General features: G+C 40.2%; 1 protein-coding gene across 1 annotated transcript in view; it reads left to right on the top strand.

The window, feature by feature from the left end:
* The first annotated feature begins 5,351 nt into the window (after nucleotides 1-5,351).
* The window catches only part of LOC148021170 (protein BTR1-like), a 31,867-nt gene continuing 20,944 nt past the window's right edge, over nucleotides 5,352-16,274 (top strand). The window contains exon 1 of the mRNA XM_087698106.1: nucleotides 5,352-5,711. Within this exon, the coding sequence (XP_087554232.1) occupies nucleotides 5,567-5,711 (145 nt within the window). The 5' untranslated portion in view covers nucleotides 5,352-5,566. The remainder of the gene's footprint in view (nucleotides 5,712-16,274) is intronic.

Genomic DNA, 16,274 nt, shown 5'->3' with positions numbered 1-16,274 from the left:
TGCTTGTGGAAAACCTTGAGGCTCATTGAATCTTACCCTATATCCTCTTAATTGGTGACCTCTCACACCATTTAGAATTTCTTGTGCAAGATAATCTCATCATACTAGAACCATTGGAGTACCTTGTTGTGCTAGAAACATTGCACCAGAAAAGACCCATTAACTGTTGAATAAGTATCCTCAATATATTACTAGTGAAAATGCTTGAAGGGTTACCTTAAGGGGCATCTCATCACTCCAATATCCCTTACTTCAAGTGAAAGTTTTGTACTCACACAATTGGAATGTCTTACATTTTATATTTTCTTCTAAGAGCATCTCAAAATTGTCCAAGCTTCAAGAGTTATGTTGGGTTAAAGGCACTAACACTAGTGTGAGTTGCTTCCACGAATCACAATACCAACTTTATCCAATCATCAAAACATTATCTCTATTGTACTTAGCTATTTGAGCTAGTGATCACATGATCCTAGCTTCAAGGAGCTAGATTTCTACCAATTGTTAAAGTAATTGGTGTGGGGATCATGATTGTTTGCAACATAGCATTTTGCTCACTTAAGCCATAAACTTCATGAGTGATCCTAACCCCTCAAGGCTTGCCAAGAACCAAGCAAACCCTTGAGCAAGTGTAAGCCATTGGAAGCATTGATAGCCTAGAGGAAATTTGGTTGTCTTATGTCTAGTTGAGGACCTTTGAGCAAGGGAGCACATTGGAGTCACATGATTAAAATTTCCAAGAACTTGTGTGCATCGAATAATACCTATGACTTGTTAGAGAACCTCACTTGAACCCATACTTCTTTGGAAAATGCTACTAGGAGCCCTGCAACTAGTTCTATGTCAATGCACAATTTTAATACCATAGGCCATAATCATGCCTCCAATGTTGCACTTAACCATGCCTCATAGCCTTGTCTAGCTATATTTAGGCCTAAGGAGGTTGCATTGCATTGAGGAATACCCAGCTATGGCCAAAGAAGATGAAGAGACAATACTTAAGTAAATGTAATATTGTGCTTAAAATCAAAGATGGCAACCACATTACATAGTGTTTTAGACTATTTGTGCACCGTACACTACTGATTGGAAAGTGGAAAGTCTGATTAAGCATAGTTTGCACTTAGGGCACTTGAATGGTAATTGAATACATTGGATAAGAAAAGCAATACCATGTCTATGCACACACTAATTTATCACAAGATATTGGGAAAGAAGCATCACACTACTAATCTCGTGAGAGAAACTGTTTGATAAGAAATCGCAAAGAAGTAGGACTAGAAAACTAACCATGGCCACTCCAAAAAAAAAAGACACAAGTGAGACTAATACGCCACCAAGAGCACTCGAAAGAGATGAGCCGAATAAGAGAACTCCTAAAGGAGCAAAACTAGAAGTAAACTAACCTAGAAATAGGTCTTCAAGCTTAAGCATACATAAAAGGCAAAAAAAACTCAAAAAAAAAAGGGAACCCTAGAACCGAATGAAGAAAAACAAAGACCATAATGCTTAACGTGAATCTCTAGTTGATAAGGGCAAATTAAGCAACAATGTTTTAGTCGTTTCTCCAATGCCTTGAAAGCTGCGAATTGATTATGTCCAAGATGATGCCAAATTGCTCCTCACCAATCAGTGTTGCTCCTAAAGCTAAGGATTATAACTACAACCCCTTGGCATTGTGCAAAGACAATATTTTGTTATATGAGTTTCACTTTTTGCTCTTCATTGCTTTAAGCAAATGCCAACTATATACAAATGCATGTCCAAAGGGAGAAGACATAGCGAAGATGGGAATGATCCTTTTATTTGTATATGTCAATGGCATAGTAAAGATGGAAATGGTCCTTTTATTTGTGTGTATCAATGGTTATTATGATGTGTAACAAGGGAAAATATTTGCCAATAGTAAGTCCACATTGTAGTCCAGCTCATGCATGATCTGCTTCAGATCCACAGAACAAGCATGTCACCTTGTTTATGATAAACCTTTACTCTACCTCTAGCAACCTTAAACCATGCAACGGCGTTTGACCCTACATGCTCTCATTAAACACGTTTCTAAGACCCTAAAAATAGGCTCATGTGTGAAAATTTGACTCACAAACCATGATCTCAACACATCTAGTATTAAAGTTTTGGTAGTGGGGGAGGTGGAAATTATGGTGACTTCAAAGGTTCTTTTTTTGTTCTTCCTACAACAAATGGCTAAATCTTGATGAGAGAAGAATGGTTGAAATGATGCAAGACCTAAAATGGTATAATAATAAAATTTTTAATATTTTTTATTTTTCTAAAAAAATTATGCTCTAAGAAGAAGCATCACACAACCTTTTAACAATGGCATAGGGCAAGTAAAAACAACTAAAGTGCTAGAAATATCACCTCACAAGTATCTACTATCAAGATTAGTGCTCCATGCTAGTACTCGCACAAGCACGGGTGTTAACTATCCTAGTGCAGAGCACTAGGTTTTGTGTCAAAGTGGGTCATTGATCCCCCTCTTTTTCACACCTCTCTCTCTCTCTCTCTCTCTCTCTCTCTCTCTCTCTCTCTCTCAACTATTTTCTTGCTATCTACATCCCAAACCTTGAACTAAATGTTTGCAAGAGAATAGGAAAAACTTTGAAATTTCATTTCAAATTATATGCACACAAATATGGCAAAGGTGTCCACCCCCTCTTGGCAAGCACCCCATTCCTCCTTCTCCACTTCTCGTCATGATGCAAGATCTCTCATTAATGAGAGAATTTAGTCTTGATAGAGTCAAAACAATTAGTAACAAATTAGTGACCATCACTGTTCAAATTTCCATACAAACATAATATACTTATGCATGAATGTATCGAAGATGAACATTAATTCCATTTCGCTATTCATTTTTGAATAGTTTCCTTTTGTGAGACTTGCTATTAATGATAGTAAGCGTTGTGATTTCCACATGCCGCGGCATTGAGATTTCACCCAAACCATTGCATGTGGATCGCACTTCTTTAGAAAACATAACATTTGCTGCAACAACACAACACAATAGTAGTAGTAATGCAATCCATTAGCATATTTTTTTGTGCACAGATAGGATGCTGTATGCGCGCGTAGTGAGCATCGAAAGGTCCCCAGAACAAAAGAACTCTACTTTTGCACAAAAAACAAGAGAGAAAGCTTACACGGCATGAATCAAAAGACTAATTGGGTACAATCTTCCCCCATGCCTTGTGTGAGTACTCCAGAAAGCATGTATTTGATATATTATTGATCTCCAAGCTCAAAAAAATAGCCCAATTTACAATTAGCATGCTTTAGCTTTTGTGTTTGCTTTTGTCCCACTAAAGAATTAAAGCTACTGGGTGCCCAAATACAATGTCCAATACAAATATTTAAATCATGCGCCCATACGCATACAAAATAATAAAATAATATCAAACGCTTCAATAAATAAGAGCGTCAAAATAAATATTGGCGCCACGCCTAAGATGCGTGCCCGTCAAAAATGATAATTTCTTCTAAATAACTTGAATACACACTATCGCCCAATGCTTCCCAACGCCACCGCTGCCTGCTCTACATATCAACTAAAGCATTCATAATTGTTAGAAAATAATAAAATTAAACTGACAAAAGTGAATACGTAGCAGTCTTTAGCTACAAAATAAATAATTTGGTAAGAACTCAATCCTAACCTTAATTTATTACGAGTGCGCACTCTAAACTCATAAACGTCTATTAATTTAAATATGTATTTTGTGGAATCACCCGCTATGGAATCACCCACTTGCACATTAAATTAAGAAGACGCCTAAAAAAGACAGGCATCCCCATCGACTTTTGACATAAGGAATCCACCTTGTGTATGGGCCTCGGCAAAAAATAAAAATTTACGGAATCCACCGCAAAACCTCACGGAATCCACCATGGAATATGCCTCCTGGTATCATTTTTAAAAAGTAAAAAGAATAAGAATTATAGTGCATGCAAATAAAATACATTGGTCAATATCCATGTTCAATTGATGTAGCACAACCAAGCAACATAAATCATGACACTCCCATCGTTTCCATTGAGGAGGGATTCTCCTTGAGTGCGACCAAGTTACACCGTGGTTATAGATAGGGGATGCTACACAATAACACTCCACATATCCCTGGTAAATAATCCCAACAAATATGCCTTTATATATTTGAACAAATGGAAGATTCACAAAGTGCTCAACCATGTGGGCAAGAGATCTTGGCCTTTTAGGCTCTTGCACCCAATGTAGGAATTTCTCCTACAATCTCATTTGAGCTTAAGATGCACGATAGTAACTAAACACCAAGGTCTTCATTTCCCTACAACACATTATTGAAAAAATAAAAAAAGCAAAGGTGAATTTAGTCCACAAACAATAGAAATGTTCCAAAGCAATCAAGTGCGACAAACATTGGAAGTGACAGAGATAGGAGGCGATCAAACTCTTTGCAAGACTTTATTGTAGACAATATTAATAGTGGAACCTGCACAACAATCTTTGTCCTGTAGTAAGATCTTCAACCCCGTAGAGGATTTCACTAGAGAAAATGCCACATAGAGCTACCCATTTGTAAAGATTGGGCTTTTAAGATACAACCCCACTGAAACCAAAGTCTGTCCTTGAGCCTTGTTAATAGTCATTGTGAATGCCAATTGCACAAGAAACTGTCACTACCCTTATAGTGAAAGAAAGTGTAAGGTTGTGGAAATGAAGGCGATTCTTGGAATGAACACTCTAGCATTGATGTTTGTGGCGGTAATGATCTCAACTTCCAAAACCTTACTACTAAAAGCCTTGCATATTAGCCTCTTTCAATTACATAGCCCTCTCCCAAGATTTAAGTTTCGAAGTAAAATAATTGATACATTAACCTTCAAGAGCAACACATGCAATGGAAACCCACCTTCGAGATCAAGAGAATTTAAATATTCTATAGAGTAGAGAAACATATTATCGTCAGTACCAATAATACTACCTTACATCTCCTAGTATCAAATGCAATGCTTCCAAATTGATTTGCTCCACCTGTAGATTCCTTGGAGCAAGAATTGCCCTTTCAACAAAAAAAGCCACTTGTTCATGCTCATAGGAAAAGTCATTATACACACATGCAATGAGATCCCCAACTAACCCCCCTTCTATAACCATGCTAGCTGGCAAAATGCAACTCTATTCGTAGCATTTGTCATGTGAGACCTAAATGATAAAATAATAACAATATTAAATTAATGATCTAAGGAGAAGCATAGCGCATCCTCTTCACGATGGCATAGGGCAGGCCAAAAAATAACTAAAGTGCCTGAAATATAATTTCGGAAGTATTGATGGTAATTTCAAAGACGACGATAACCTTCCAAGTTTGTGACGCTTGAATGACACAAAACAAAAGCAAACAACACACCGACCCGCCTACGCGCTCGATTCAACCTTCGCGGGGAAGTAGAAGACGGCCATTGCAGCTAATTTGACCGACGGCAACTAGAAGAACGCCATTGCAGCACAAATCGATGCTTCCGTATCGCTCTTTCTTGTAAAGCTCGTCAACCAGGTTTCTTCCTCATAATGGAAGCTCCACTACGCTCGCTCCAACGACAGCATCGCAAGGAGGATGGAGACGAGGAAGAGGAAGAGGATGAGGAAGAAGAAGAGGAAGGAGATCCTCTCCCTCCTGCTACGTCTTCTTCGCCGCCTTCCGCCAATCCCCTCGGTAAGCTCCATTTCTTCTTCGCATATCAGGCTCTACATTTCCACCTGGGGTCTCATAGCAGTCTCCTTTGCCTGTTCCGATTGCTTATTAACCTTGTTTACGCTTACAACATTGTTTGTGTTTCCCTAATGTGCCTTTCATCTTTATTCAGAAAGTTTATTATTCATCCGCATTGCTTGTGTTTCGCTACTGTGCCTTTCATCTTCATTCTGAAAGGTCTACTATTTATCCGCTAGATTCATTTGATTAGAGTGGTCCCAGAGTGGACCCTGTATAGTTGCTGTAACTATTCCAGACGACACACAGGGACTTTAGAGGACTTACAAGCACACAGGCATTCTTGGAAAATTGGAATCGCCTCTGAGTTTCAACCACACACACAAGCATCATCGGAAAATCTATGTCGCATTATTATTAAAAATCATTTAGACCAAGGAGGGCCTATTCCAATAATGGAGGCAATATTTTCTTACTCATCCCTCAAAAAAGTGCCTAACCCTCTATTGCTAAGGCTAACCTTTTTTTCCCCGGGGGGTGGGGGGGGGACTGGGCTATAGGCTGGAGCTAATCTCCAAAGGGGCAATGCATGATACAATAGCTGGCATTTTACTGAAAAACTCTTAGTTATGTATCTATGATGTACAATCCACACCCTTTTGTTGAAGATGTGAGAGTGGGCAATGGAAGAGAAACATGAACATATATATATATATATATATATATATATATATATATATATATATATATATATATATATATATATATATATATATATATATATATATATAGAGAGAGAGAGAGAGAGAGAGAGAGAGAGAGAGAGAGAGAGAGAGAGTAGAAGATGAAGGAATAATACTGTACTAATTGAAGAAGAATGTTGATACAAAGGGGATGGACTGACCAGTCCTTGCATGCAACCCACAACATCAGCGAGGGCACCAAATCAAGCTGATGATGATGGCAATACCAAGTATGGAGTGATGGAGTGTGCACTTGCATATGACAAAATGAAGACTAGAGTATTTATTTGCCAAGTGAGAGAGGGAGGCTATAAATAGCCAATGAAGCCAAAAACTGACTGACTTGCACTTGTAGGTGCAATAAATGCTGGCCAACTAGGATTTAATGTTGGCTGCATTGGAAAAATGCCAAAAAAATAAACTAACCTAGAAATGCACACAAGAAGTTGACAATTGAAGGAAATGCAGTAGCTAAAAGTGCTAGAGCTCCTATGTCTTCATTGGATTTTGATAGTATCTCACAATCAGGAGATGACAAATTGACATGACTAGGCATGCTAACACCCCCTCTTAGATACTGGGAGTGTTTGAAGGCCCAACAACCTCATGTGATGAAGTATAGATACCTTGGGTAAAGGCTTCGTAAAGAGATTTGCTACATTGTCCATTGTGGGATAGTAGGCCACTGCTAACTCAAAATCCAAGATCTGCTCTCGAACATAGTGATATTGAACCTCAATGTGCTTTGTGTAAGTATGAAACACAAGGTTCTTCACCAGAGATAGAGCACTTTGGTTGTTCATATATAGCTCCATAAGTCCAGGTTGGGGAAAGCTAATCTTCGCCAATATGTGGTGAAGCCAAACTGCCTCCATAGTTGTAAAACATAATGCACAATACTCTGCCTATAGAAGAAAGGGCGACAATAGGTTGCTTCTTTACTTTTCCATGAGATAGCTTCTGATCCAAGGGAGAAGGCATAACTTGTAGTGGACCGTCTTAAATCCACATTACCTACCCAGTCAGAGTCACTTCAACTGGAAAGAGCGACCCCCTCTCTATACATGATTTTGTAGGATCTCGTCCCTTGTGAATAATGAAAAATGCGCAAGGCCGCTCTTCAATGCTCCTGAGTGGGAGTCTTCATGAAAGAAGACAATAGAGCCACAACAAAAAAAAAATCCAGCTGAGTGTGATTAAGCTGGATGAGGGAGCCAACAAGACATCTCTAATGGTGGCATCTGTAAGGGGAGCTCTTGCCGCCAAAAGCTTCGACTTTGGATCCATGGGGCATGAAATAGGCTGACAATTGGTCATATCAAACTCCGAAAGTAACTCAGAGATACACTTGTGTTGGGAAATAAAAATTCTTGGTGCCATCTAATAGATCTCTAACCGAAGAAAGAAGTGTAGGATCCCACGATCCGTCGCGTCAAACTCTTGTCTCAAAATCTCTCGGGTTCTAAGCTCCTGAGCATAGCTCCCTATGATGATAAGATCATCCACATACAATATGAGCAAAACACACCTCTCACTCTCAACCTTGAATTATGAGTTGATCAATGAAAGCCACTCTATAGAAAGAGTCAATCAATTCGTTGATACCAAGCTCTAGGAGCCTGCTTCAGGCCATAGAGGGCCTTTTGCAATCTGTAGACATGGTCTTCCTATGCACAGGAAAACCAAGAGGTTATGAAACATAAATCTCCTCCTCAAGGATGCCATTCAACAAGGCAGACTTGATGTCCATTTGATAAACATGCCAGTGGTGGTGAGCCAAGATAGCTTGAATAGTAGACATCTGAGCAATAGGTGCAAAAGTCTCCAAATAGTCAAAACTTGCCCTTTGAGCAAAACCCTTGGCAACAAGCCTAGCTTTGTGCTTGTCCAAGGAACCATTTCATGGAAGGAGAATCGTCAACGAGTATCCGTAATTGCTTCTTGAGAGTAATTCGATGGGTAAATGTCTTTTGATGGTACAAAGAAGTAAGCTTTGTTCACACTTTCGTTGCTTTTTGCAACTTGCACATATGCACTAGGAGAATCGTCAACAACGAGCATCCGTAATTGCTTCTTGAGAGTAATTCGATGGGTAAATGTCTTTTGATGGTACAAAGAAATAAGCTTTGTTTACACTTTCGTTGCTTTTTGCAACTTGAACATATGCACTAGGATAGAATCTTGTAAGCTCATAAAGAGGAAAGATCGGGCTCTAGAATTGAGCCAATCCCATAAGGTCGCACGATCCATCGATGATCCAATTGTGCGATCCTCCACAGGACGTGGAATAGGGTGGGTAACAAACTCCCAAAGATCGAAGGTATCAAGGATACACTTCACCTTACACAACCAAAGCAAGTAGTTTGACCCATCAAAGGTCCTCTTTGGGTAAAGAAGGGAGCATGTGCACCTATATAGAGGGTGCCATGAATAGCATACGAAGGCCAATAGAATGGGCCTTTTGTGAAACATGGAGAGAACGGGGAGGAGAGCGATGTCGTGATGTTATGAGGACACAGTGTGAAAAAGTATGGAATGCATCATCATTCAACTTCTCTATTGATCTAGAGAGTCAATGTGATTTGAGTCATTAGTACTAGTGTGAGTTGCATGGATTATTCGAAAATACTAGATTTTTGGATAATTTTAGTTTATTTTTGATATTATTTATTGTAAAAATCCGAAAAAGTTAGAAAAAGCTTCTAGATTAGGGTGGCATGCAAAAAGCTAGTTGCTTTTTCAGCCAATTAGAAGATTTTTCGTAAAAAAGACAGATTGACGAAATCGCGCGTGTCGCGATTGCTGTAAACAGGCTGAAAACTGCAGATTGAACTGAAGAAAGAAGAAGGAGTGGTCTGGGAGATCCGTGAGTAGGTGTCCTGCGGTTTTACCCCCCTTTCGGAGCCAGCATCAGATTTGGGTTCCGGACAGCAGAGAAAGGGCTGATTTTTTTGATCCACGTTTTTAGTCTACGAAGGAGCTCCAGGAGAACTAATGCTGGAGATTGCTTCTAAGTAGTGCAAAGATTCCAGGTTCTTTCAATACATATTGATTCAATTCATTGTGATTTGTTTTTGTTGTGTTTACCACTTGGGTATTCTCTATCTTCTCTTCCATCTCCTATCTCTACTTCCTTCTACTTTTGATCCTCGGTGGATTCGACCTTTCGACAAAAACCCCTCCGATAGCGTTCTCAAACAAACAGGCTGGGTGACCTCCATTCCTCGCGTGAACTAGTACGAAAATCTCTCCATCTCTCAAAGGAAGGAATAGAGACCTCATCATAAGACATCTTGGTAAATACCTACAAATACCCACAAAAAGTTACATTTGACTATGGACAGCTCCAAAACAAGAGGAATCAGCTACATGATGCAGAGATCTTGATGTAGGTCTGTTGAGGGAGAAATACTGTTGATCGCTCATGACAAATGCAGAGACACCAAAACACAGATATGACTGCTATTGCTTGCTCTAGGTGTTGAGCTAAAAATGCATTAGTCTGACTCAAATAGCCTAAAACACACTTAATTAATGAATAAATATCTTATTTAGAAAAGAAACGTGATCCTAGAGAGTTACTATGTCCCACATATAAAACCCTAATTTGGGTGCCTCAAACTTTCTATGAATGGACATGCAGGTCACCACTCTTCCTTAATCTTAGTTTTGCAGGTTTCAAGAGCCGTATCTTTGCTGCCCACACCCTGTATGTGATGAATATCACGGTTAGAGCTTCCTCTAGCCATCTGCTACCATCTAGCGCCTAATCCTAGCCTTTGCCACTTGTCTGTAGTTGTCGCTTGATACCCTAGAGTTGTCGCCTATCTATTGTTTGAGTGTTGCGTTTAATATTGACATTAACATTTGGTACTGTCGCTAGTAGTTTGGAGTTGTTGCCCTGATCTTATTTCTCCTCAATAGGCTGCGTTTACAGTTTCTAGCTGCCATTCAAATTTTCTCTCTCCTTCGCAAGCTGCGCTTGCACCTAAGTTGTCGCCCAAATTTTCTCTCTTCTTAGGTACTTGTGTTTTTAGTATTTCTCTTTCATGCACTGTCGTCTGCATCAGATCCATCCTTCCTTGGCTACGTTTGCTAGTATTTGACTCTTCGAGGTTGCCTTTGTTGCGATTTGGGATCCATTTGGAGTACAACACACTCTATAGCTCATAACCTCTTCCTTGATCCCAGAGATACGAGAGTTCGAGGTTCAGTATTCATTACAGAGTGTGTTTGTTGCATGAATATTGTATATTTATTGTTCATTCACTTTATTATTCATCGTGTTCATTGTCTTTGAGTTACCCTGACCCTAATCCTAACTGTGTTTTGTGTTTATTAGTCTATGCTTTGTCATATGATTGGTTTTGTGTTTTTGCTTTTAGAGCACTTTTTCACATGGTATCAAAACTAGGTACCCTCTGAGAAACCTCGGCCTTTGATCGGAAAGCTCATTCATAAAAGCAAAAACAACAGAAGGGTCAGATGACTTCAAATACATTCATAACATCGCTTCAGTCTCCATAGCCAAATATGGATAAAAACAATTAGGAGTGGGCCTCTCAACTTGGTATTACTCGATTTGACATGGGTGGAGAACCAATGAGCTACCATGGAGTCCATAGACCATATCAAATTTTTGCCCTTGAGTATGATCACATCCTTGTGCATAGGGCTCAACAGGAGATTGAAGCTAAGCGTGAGTTTCATAGAACTAATGATCTTGTAGGACCTTCAAAATTTTCACTACGGATTGGCCATCTGCAAGTGAAACTTGGCTCGGATTATACATCACTTCCACAATACTTCTTTTCTCTAATGTCAGATACAAACCCTATTATTTCAGATTCTATGCCAATTGAATCTGTATTTTTTGTTGGATTGAGGGATGCTCGTCAAGAAGAGACTCTTCAAAACATACTTTGATTTGTGAGTAATGAGAAAGACAAACATTTCTTTATGAACTCAAAATTATTTTATTTCTCATGGTCAATTTGAAGTAGGTGCATCATCTAATGCATGTAATAGACAAAAGGAACCAACCATCTTTTCCACAACAACATCCATTACAAATTCAATACTTTCGTTGTATCTTTCTTTCCGCTTCCATTAAGTGCACCTCATTATCAACCACACACAATAACATGGCATTTTGCATATTTTAAAAACAATCTTAAGGATCTCTACATACCTATTTCTAAGTGTTGTATCTGTGATGACGGCTCGATCTTCCCACACACACTTTCGGGTTATCCCTCTAGGAGTGCATGCCATACGTACTTAAGTGTGGATCGTTTGGTATCGCAGTTCGCCTTTATGGCATTACCTAGTGGATCATCCGATCATTATATTATGCCCTAGTCGACATTTGGACAAGGCTATTGTGTCCCAGTGCCTCCATGTACACCTACGGTATCATATGGATCTATATTTGTTTTGGTACCTACACAACAATTACCACTCATTGAATATCAGTGGTCTATTTTTGCCTATCCACCTTTACCCCCTCCTCCTCTTATCCACTACCACTACCACCACCATCGCCATCTTATTCTCCATCTTATTTCATCTATCCATCTTCACAGACACCTCATGGTTTTAGTTTCTCATCTGCCAAGAATGCTTTTAATGACAAGACTTGTTTCAACGGGACAAACTAGACCACTTGGTCAAATTTTATGAGGCATGTCTTAGACTCTTAGAACTATTTAGTGCAGGGGTTGGAACCCCAACCTGATCCCGATCTTGTTCCATACAAGATCGTCCACTTATGGAAGGCTCGTAATGCCTTTGCTATTGTTGGGGTTATGTAGGGCTTATTGCTTGAGTTTCACTCTTCGCTTCAACATTTGACTTAGCATCCGAGCGTTGGGCACACTTGATTGATCGCTAAGCGGCTTGAGATAAGACCCATTGCTTCAATTTAGATCATGAGCTTTAAATTTTCAAAATCATAGACAAGGATGACTTGAAAGTCAAGTTGACTGAGTATCAATGTCTCCTCGCTGAGTTCTCAACCACTGGGGCTCCTAAGTCCTCTGACGATTAGGTTATCTTGTTTCTTAACAAGGTGTTAAGAAAATATTTCCATTTTGTGTAGCAGGTGATTTCACAGCCTTAGATGTCCACATTTTATGAGTTTGAGTGTCAGTTGTTACACTACGCACGGTTGTTCAATTAATTTCATAACGCATACTCGATGGAGGGGGCTCTAGTTGCATCTTCTCAGAGGGGGCAACAGAGCAAGGGCAAACAAAACTCAAATCAAGATCAAACTCAAAACAAGACTAGTGAATCCCAAGAAAACACTCAATCTAAACTTAATCTTGGGTGGCAAAACGTATCTAAGAAGAATAGGTATTGTCAACATTGTCAAAAGATTGGCCATTATGACAAGAAGTGTCGATCTAAGGCAAGAGGCACACAAAGAGGGTTTATCTGGTTTTTGGCAGAGGCCCACATCGATTTCTTAGAGACATCGGATGTGAGTCTTGTTCACATTTGCGAGTTGCCTCTTGATAAGGTGCCTACAAAGGCCCACTCGTCACAACCGAGCACGTTAGTACTTGTTCAGCTTGTGGACAGTGGAGCTACCCATCATGTGACTCCTAGAGCAGATATTTTCATTTTTCGATCCCCATAGTCGAGTGTTCGCGTAGGAACAACTCCTTGGTCAAGATTCAAGCCAGGGTCATGTAAGTTTCCCCATTGACTTAGGTCCAAATCTTGCTTCGCTGGATGATGTCTATCATGCCTCCCAGCTTGGGGTGAACTTGTTGTTTGTTTAGCAGCTTTGCCAATTCGGGTGAGCAATTTTCTTCATTGTGACCACAGTCAAGGTCCTAGACTCTCAGATTGGTTCAATGATTGGTTGAGGTAAGACACATTTTAATGGCCTTTACCACATGACACTTTCTTACCTAGCCGACTGCCAATGATTCGGAGTTCCATTGCTTCTAGGCATTGGCCACCACACGGGAGTCCACAGACTTTGAGCGTCTTTGGCATTTTTGCTTAGGACATTTGGGCTATGGCTCTCTTTATGAGCTGTCGCACCAAGGGATGGTTGAGGGCCTTCCATGCCTAAAACTTTTTTAGAGGTCTGTAAAGCATGTCAACTAGGTAAATAGCATCTTACACCATTTTCTTAGCAGTCTATCACTCGTGTTGCTGATTTCCTTAGGCTCATTCATGTAGATCTTTGTGGTCCCATATCCACTGCCGCCTTTTCTTAGCAATCTATCACTCGTGCTGCTGAATCTCTTAGGCTCATTCATGTAGATCGTTGTGGTCCCACATCCACTGTCGCCTTAAATGATGCGTTGTATCTTTTTTTGATAGTGGATGATTTCTCTAGATACATGTGGGTGTACTTTCTCAAGCACAAGTCCGATGCTTTCACTTATATAAGTGCTTGGGTGTTGTTGATTCATGACCAAACTGATCATCGTATAGGTTTTATGAGGAGTGATTTTGGTGGTGGGTTTACTCCCACGAGTGTTGCCAAAATGGAACAACCATTTTGGCTTGAAATGAAAAAGTCCTGCGGGAAAATGGGCAGTGGGAGGGTAAAACCGGGCTTCGTTTCACATTTTCGCTCGGTCTTTGGCATGTTCATCTCTTGGACTCCAGCTCTCTACCTCCTGCAGCTCACTCTCCAGTCTCTCTCCTCCTCCTTACTTCTTTCCTTCTTCTTCGTCTTCTTCTTCTTCTTTTTCTCTCCTCCTAAGTTATTCTCCTTTCAAGTTCCTTCTATTCTTATTTTTCCGTCCTTTTTTATTATCCTTTCAAGTCCCTTCTCTTTCTCCTCCTCCTCCTTCTCCTTCTTTAATCTTATTCTAAGTTCTTATTATTTATTTTCTTTCCAAATTCCAATTTTCAATTACCTAATCATGGCATCGAATCCATTTTGGAGGCACATTACTCCAATCAAGGGATACGAGGACTCTAGTGGATCAAAGAAGTACCGGGTAACTATTGTGGATTGGAGAATTCAAGGAGCGTAATGCACGTGAAAGACCGCTTGACATGCGTTTTCAACAAAGACATCAGGCCTTGTATAAATGTACCGGCAAAAGTAACGGTAAGTCGCCAACTTTGGCGCTAAAAGCGTATGGGTATTGAGCTAGAAGAGGATGAATCCTCTCATCCAACACCATATCGGGCTAATGAAGCACAAGTGGTGCAAGGAGATGCTAGTTGGCCTGGTGGTGCTAGCTAAACTGGAGGTGCTGGTGGCTCAGAAAAAAGAAGTGTATCTATATCCGTATGGGGTCAAAGCCCAGAAAGGATTCCGTTGCCATCTTCTAGTGGTGGTGGGCAAAGGGGCTCCTTGCATGGTGCAAGTGTCTATGTAGGACTTTAGAGGCAGGCAATTGTGGAGGCAACTAGGGAACTCACACGCTTATTTATTTGGTGTGCTATCCCTTTCAATGTGGCCACTACACATCAATGGAATAAGATAATTAGGGTAGCGAGCCGCATAGATTGTGAGTGGGAAGGCCTATCCACAGATGCATTATGCACACAGGAGCTTCGAAATGAAAAAAGTATCCATAGAGGCTCAATTGGAATCCTTGAAGGAGACATGGGCGAAATATAGATGCAGAATATTATGCGGTGGATGGTCGGATATAGGCTGAAGTAATGCTTATAATGTTTTAGTGTATTTTTTTAAAAGTACCATGTTAATTAAGGCCATCGATGCCTTTGCCTAAGGTCTTACCATCACAGGAGCTTTCATTTGGGAGCACATGTGATAGGTCATTATGGACATAGGAGTCGAAAATGTGGTGCAAGTCGTGACAGATAATGGAAGCTATTGTGTTTATAGGTTTGTGAAGGAAACTGCTAGGTTTGCATTGAGGACACATAGAGTGTGTTGAGATATCGAGCTCTACTCGTGATACGCCAGGGTGACCGTTGTGTATTTATGTCACCGACTTGTTAGTTGCAGACGCGGTTGGTACACCGCCCATGAATAATAGCTACATGACAGCTATCCTTATCTACTTTAGTTCGTGGCTCAGTTAGTATGCCACCTTAGTTAGTTGAGTTTGGTTTGAGACCCATATATAGGGTTCTTCTATTTCTTTGTATAAGAGTTCTTTTGGCTTACACAACTAAGAAGAGGAAAACTGTTTTCAGTCTCCACCCTTGTGTGTATTCCCTCATTGTGCAAGCAAGAAAGCTACAAGTGAGACTCCTTCTTTCTCTTCCACAATCTTGACATGGTATCAGAGCCTTGTTCGTGGTAAGGAGCTCAAGAAAGCAAGCCAAGCTCGCGGTGTTCTGATAAGAGGAGCAGTGTTGCTTTCATTTTCTGTTTTGAGAGCAGATCTATGCAGGTAGCACAGCCGGAAATTGCAAGAGTGCATTGTCTCAGATTGAGACACCCTTCGCGGTGAAGCAAGAGGGCGGTGAATCAAATACCACTTTCGCCAGTTTTGCAGATTTTCCCTTGTGAGGGTGAAGCTGTGTTTTTTGCAGTGACATAATTTTTTGCAGTGTTCTGTAATGGCATCTGATTCTCTTTCACAGATTGTCACTGAAAAGCTTGACAAGAACAACTTCCAAGCATGGAAGTTTAGAATGACGAATTTCCTTATGGGAAAAGGATATTGGGAATTTGTTGCAGGAAATGAAGAAGAACCAGTTCTTCCTGATGTTCCCAATCAACAGCAAATGCAGGCATTTAAAGCATGGCATGAGAGAGCTAGGAAAGTTATGTACTGGTTGTCTATCAACATTTCAGACTCTATGATTGTGCATATTCAGGATGCAAGTACGCCAAAGGAGGTATGGGATACTTTGTCAAAAATGT

Source organism: Lygodium microphyllum, chromosome 18 (genome assembly GCF_053477565.2).
Source record: "Lygodium microphyllum isolate KBCC chromosome 18, Lygodium_microphyllum_v1.1.10, whole genome shotgun sequence".
NCBI lineage: Eukaryota > Viridiplantae > Streptophyta > Polypodiopsida > Schizaeales > Lygodiaceae > Lygodium > Lygodium microphyllum.
Note: the sequence above shows the minus strand (reverse complement) of the source record. Positions and strands in the feature narration are given on the sequence as shown.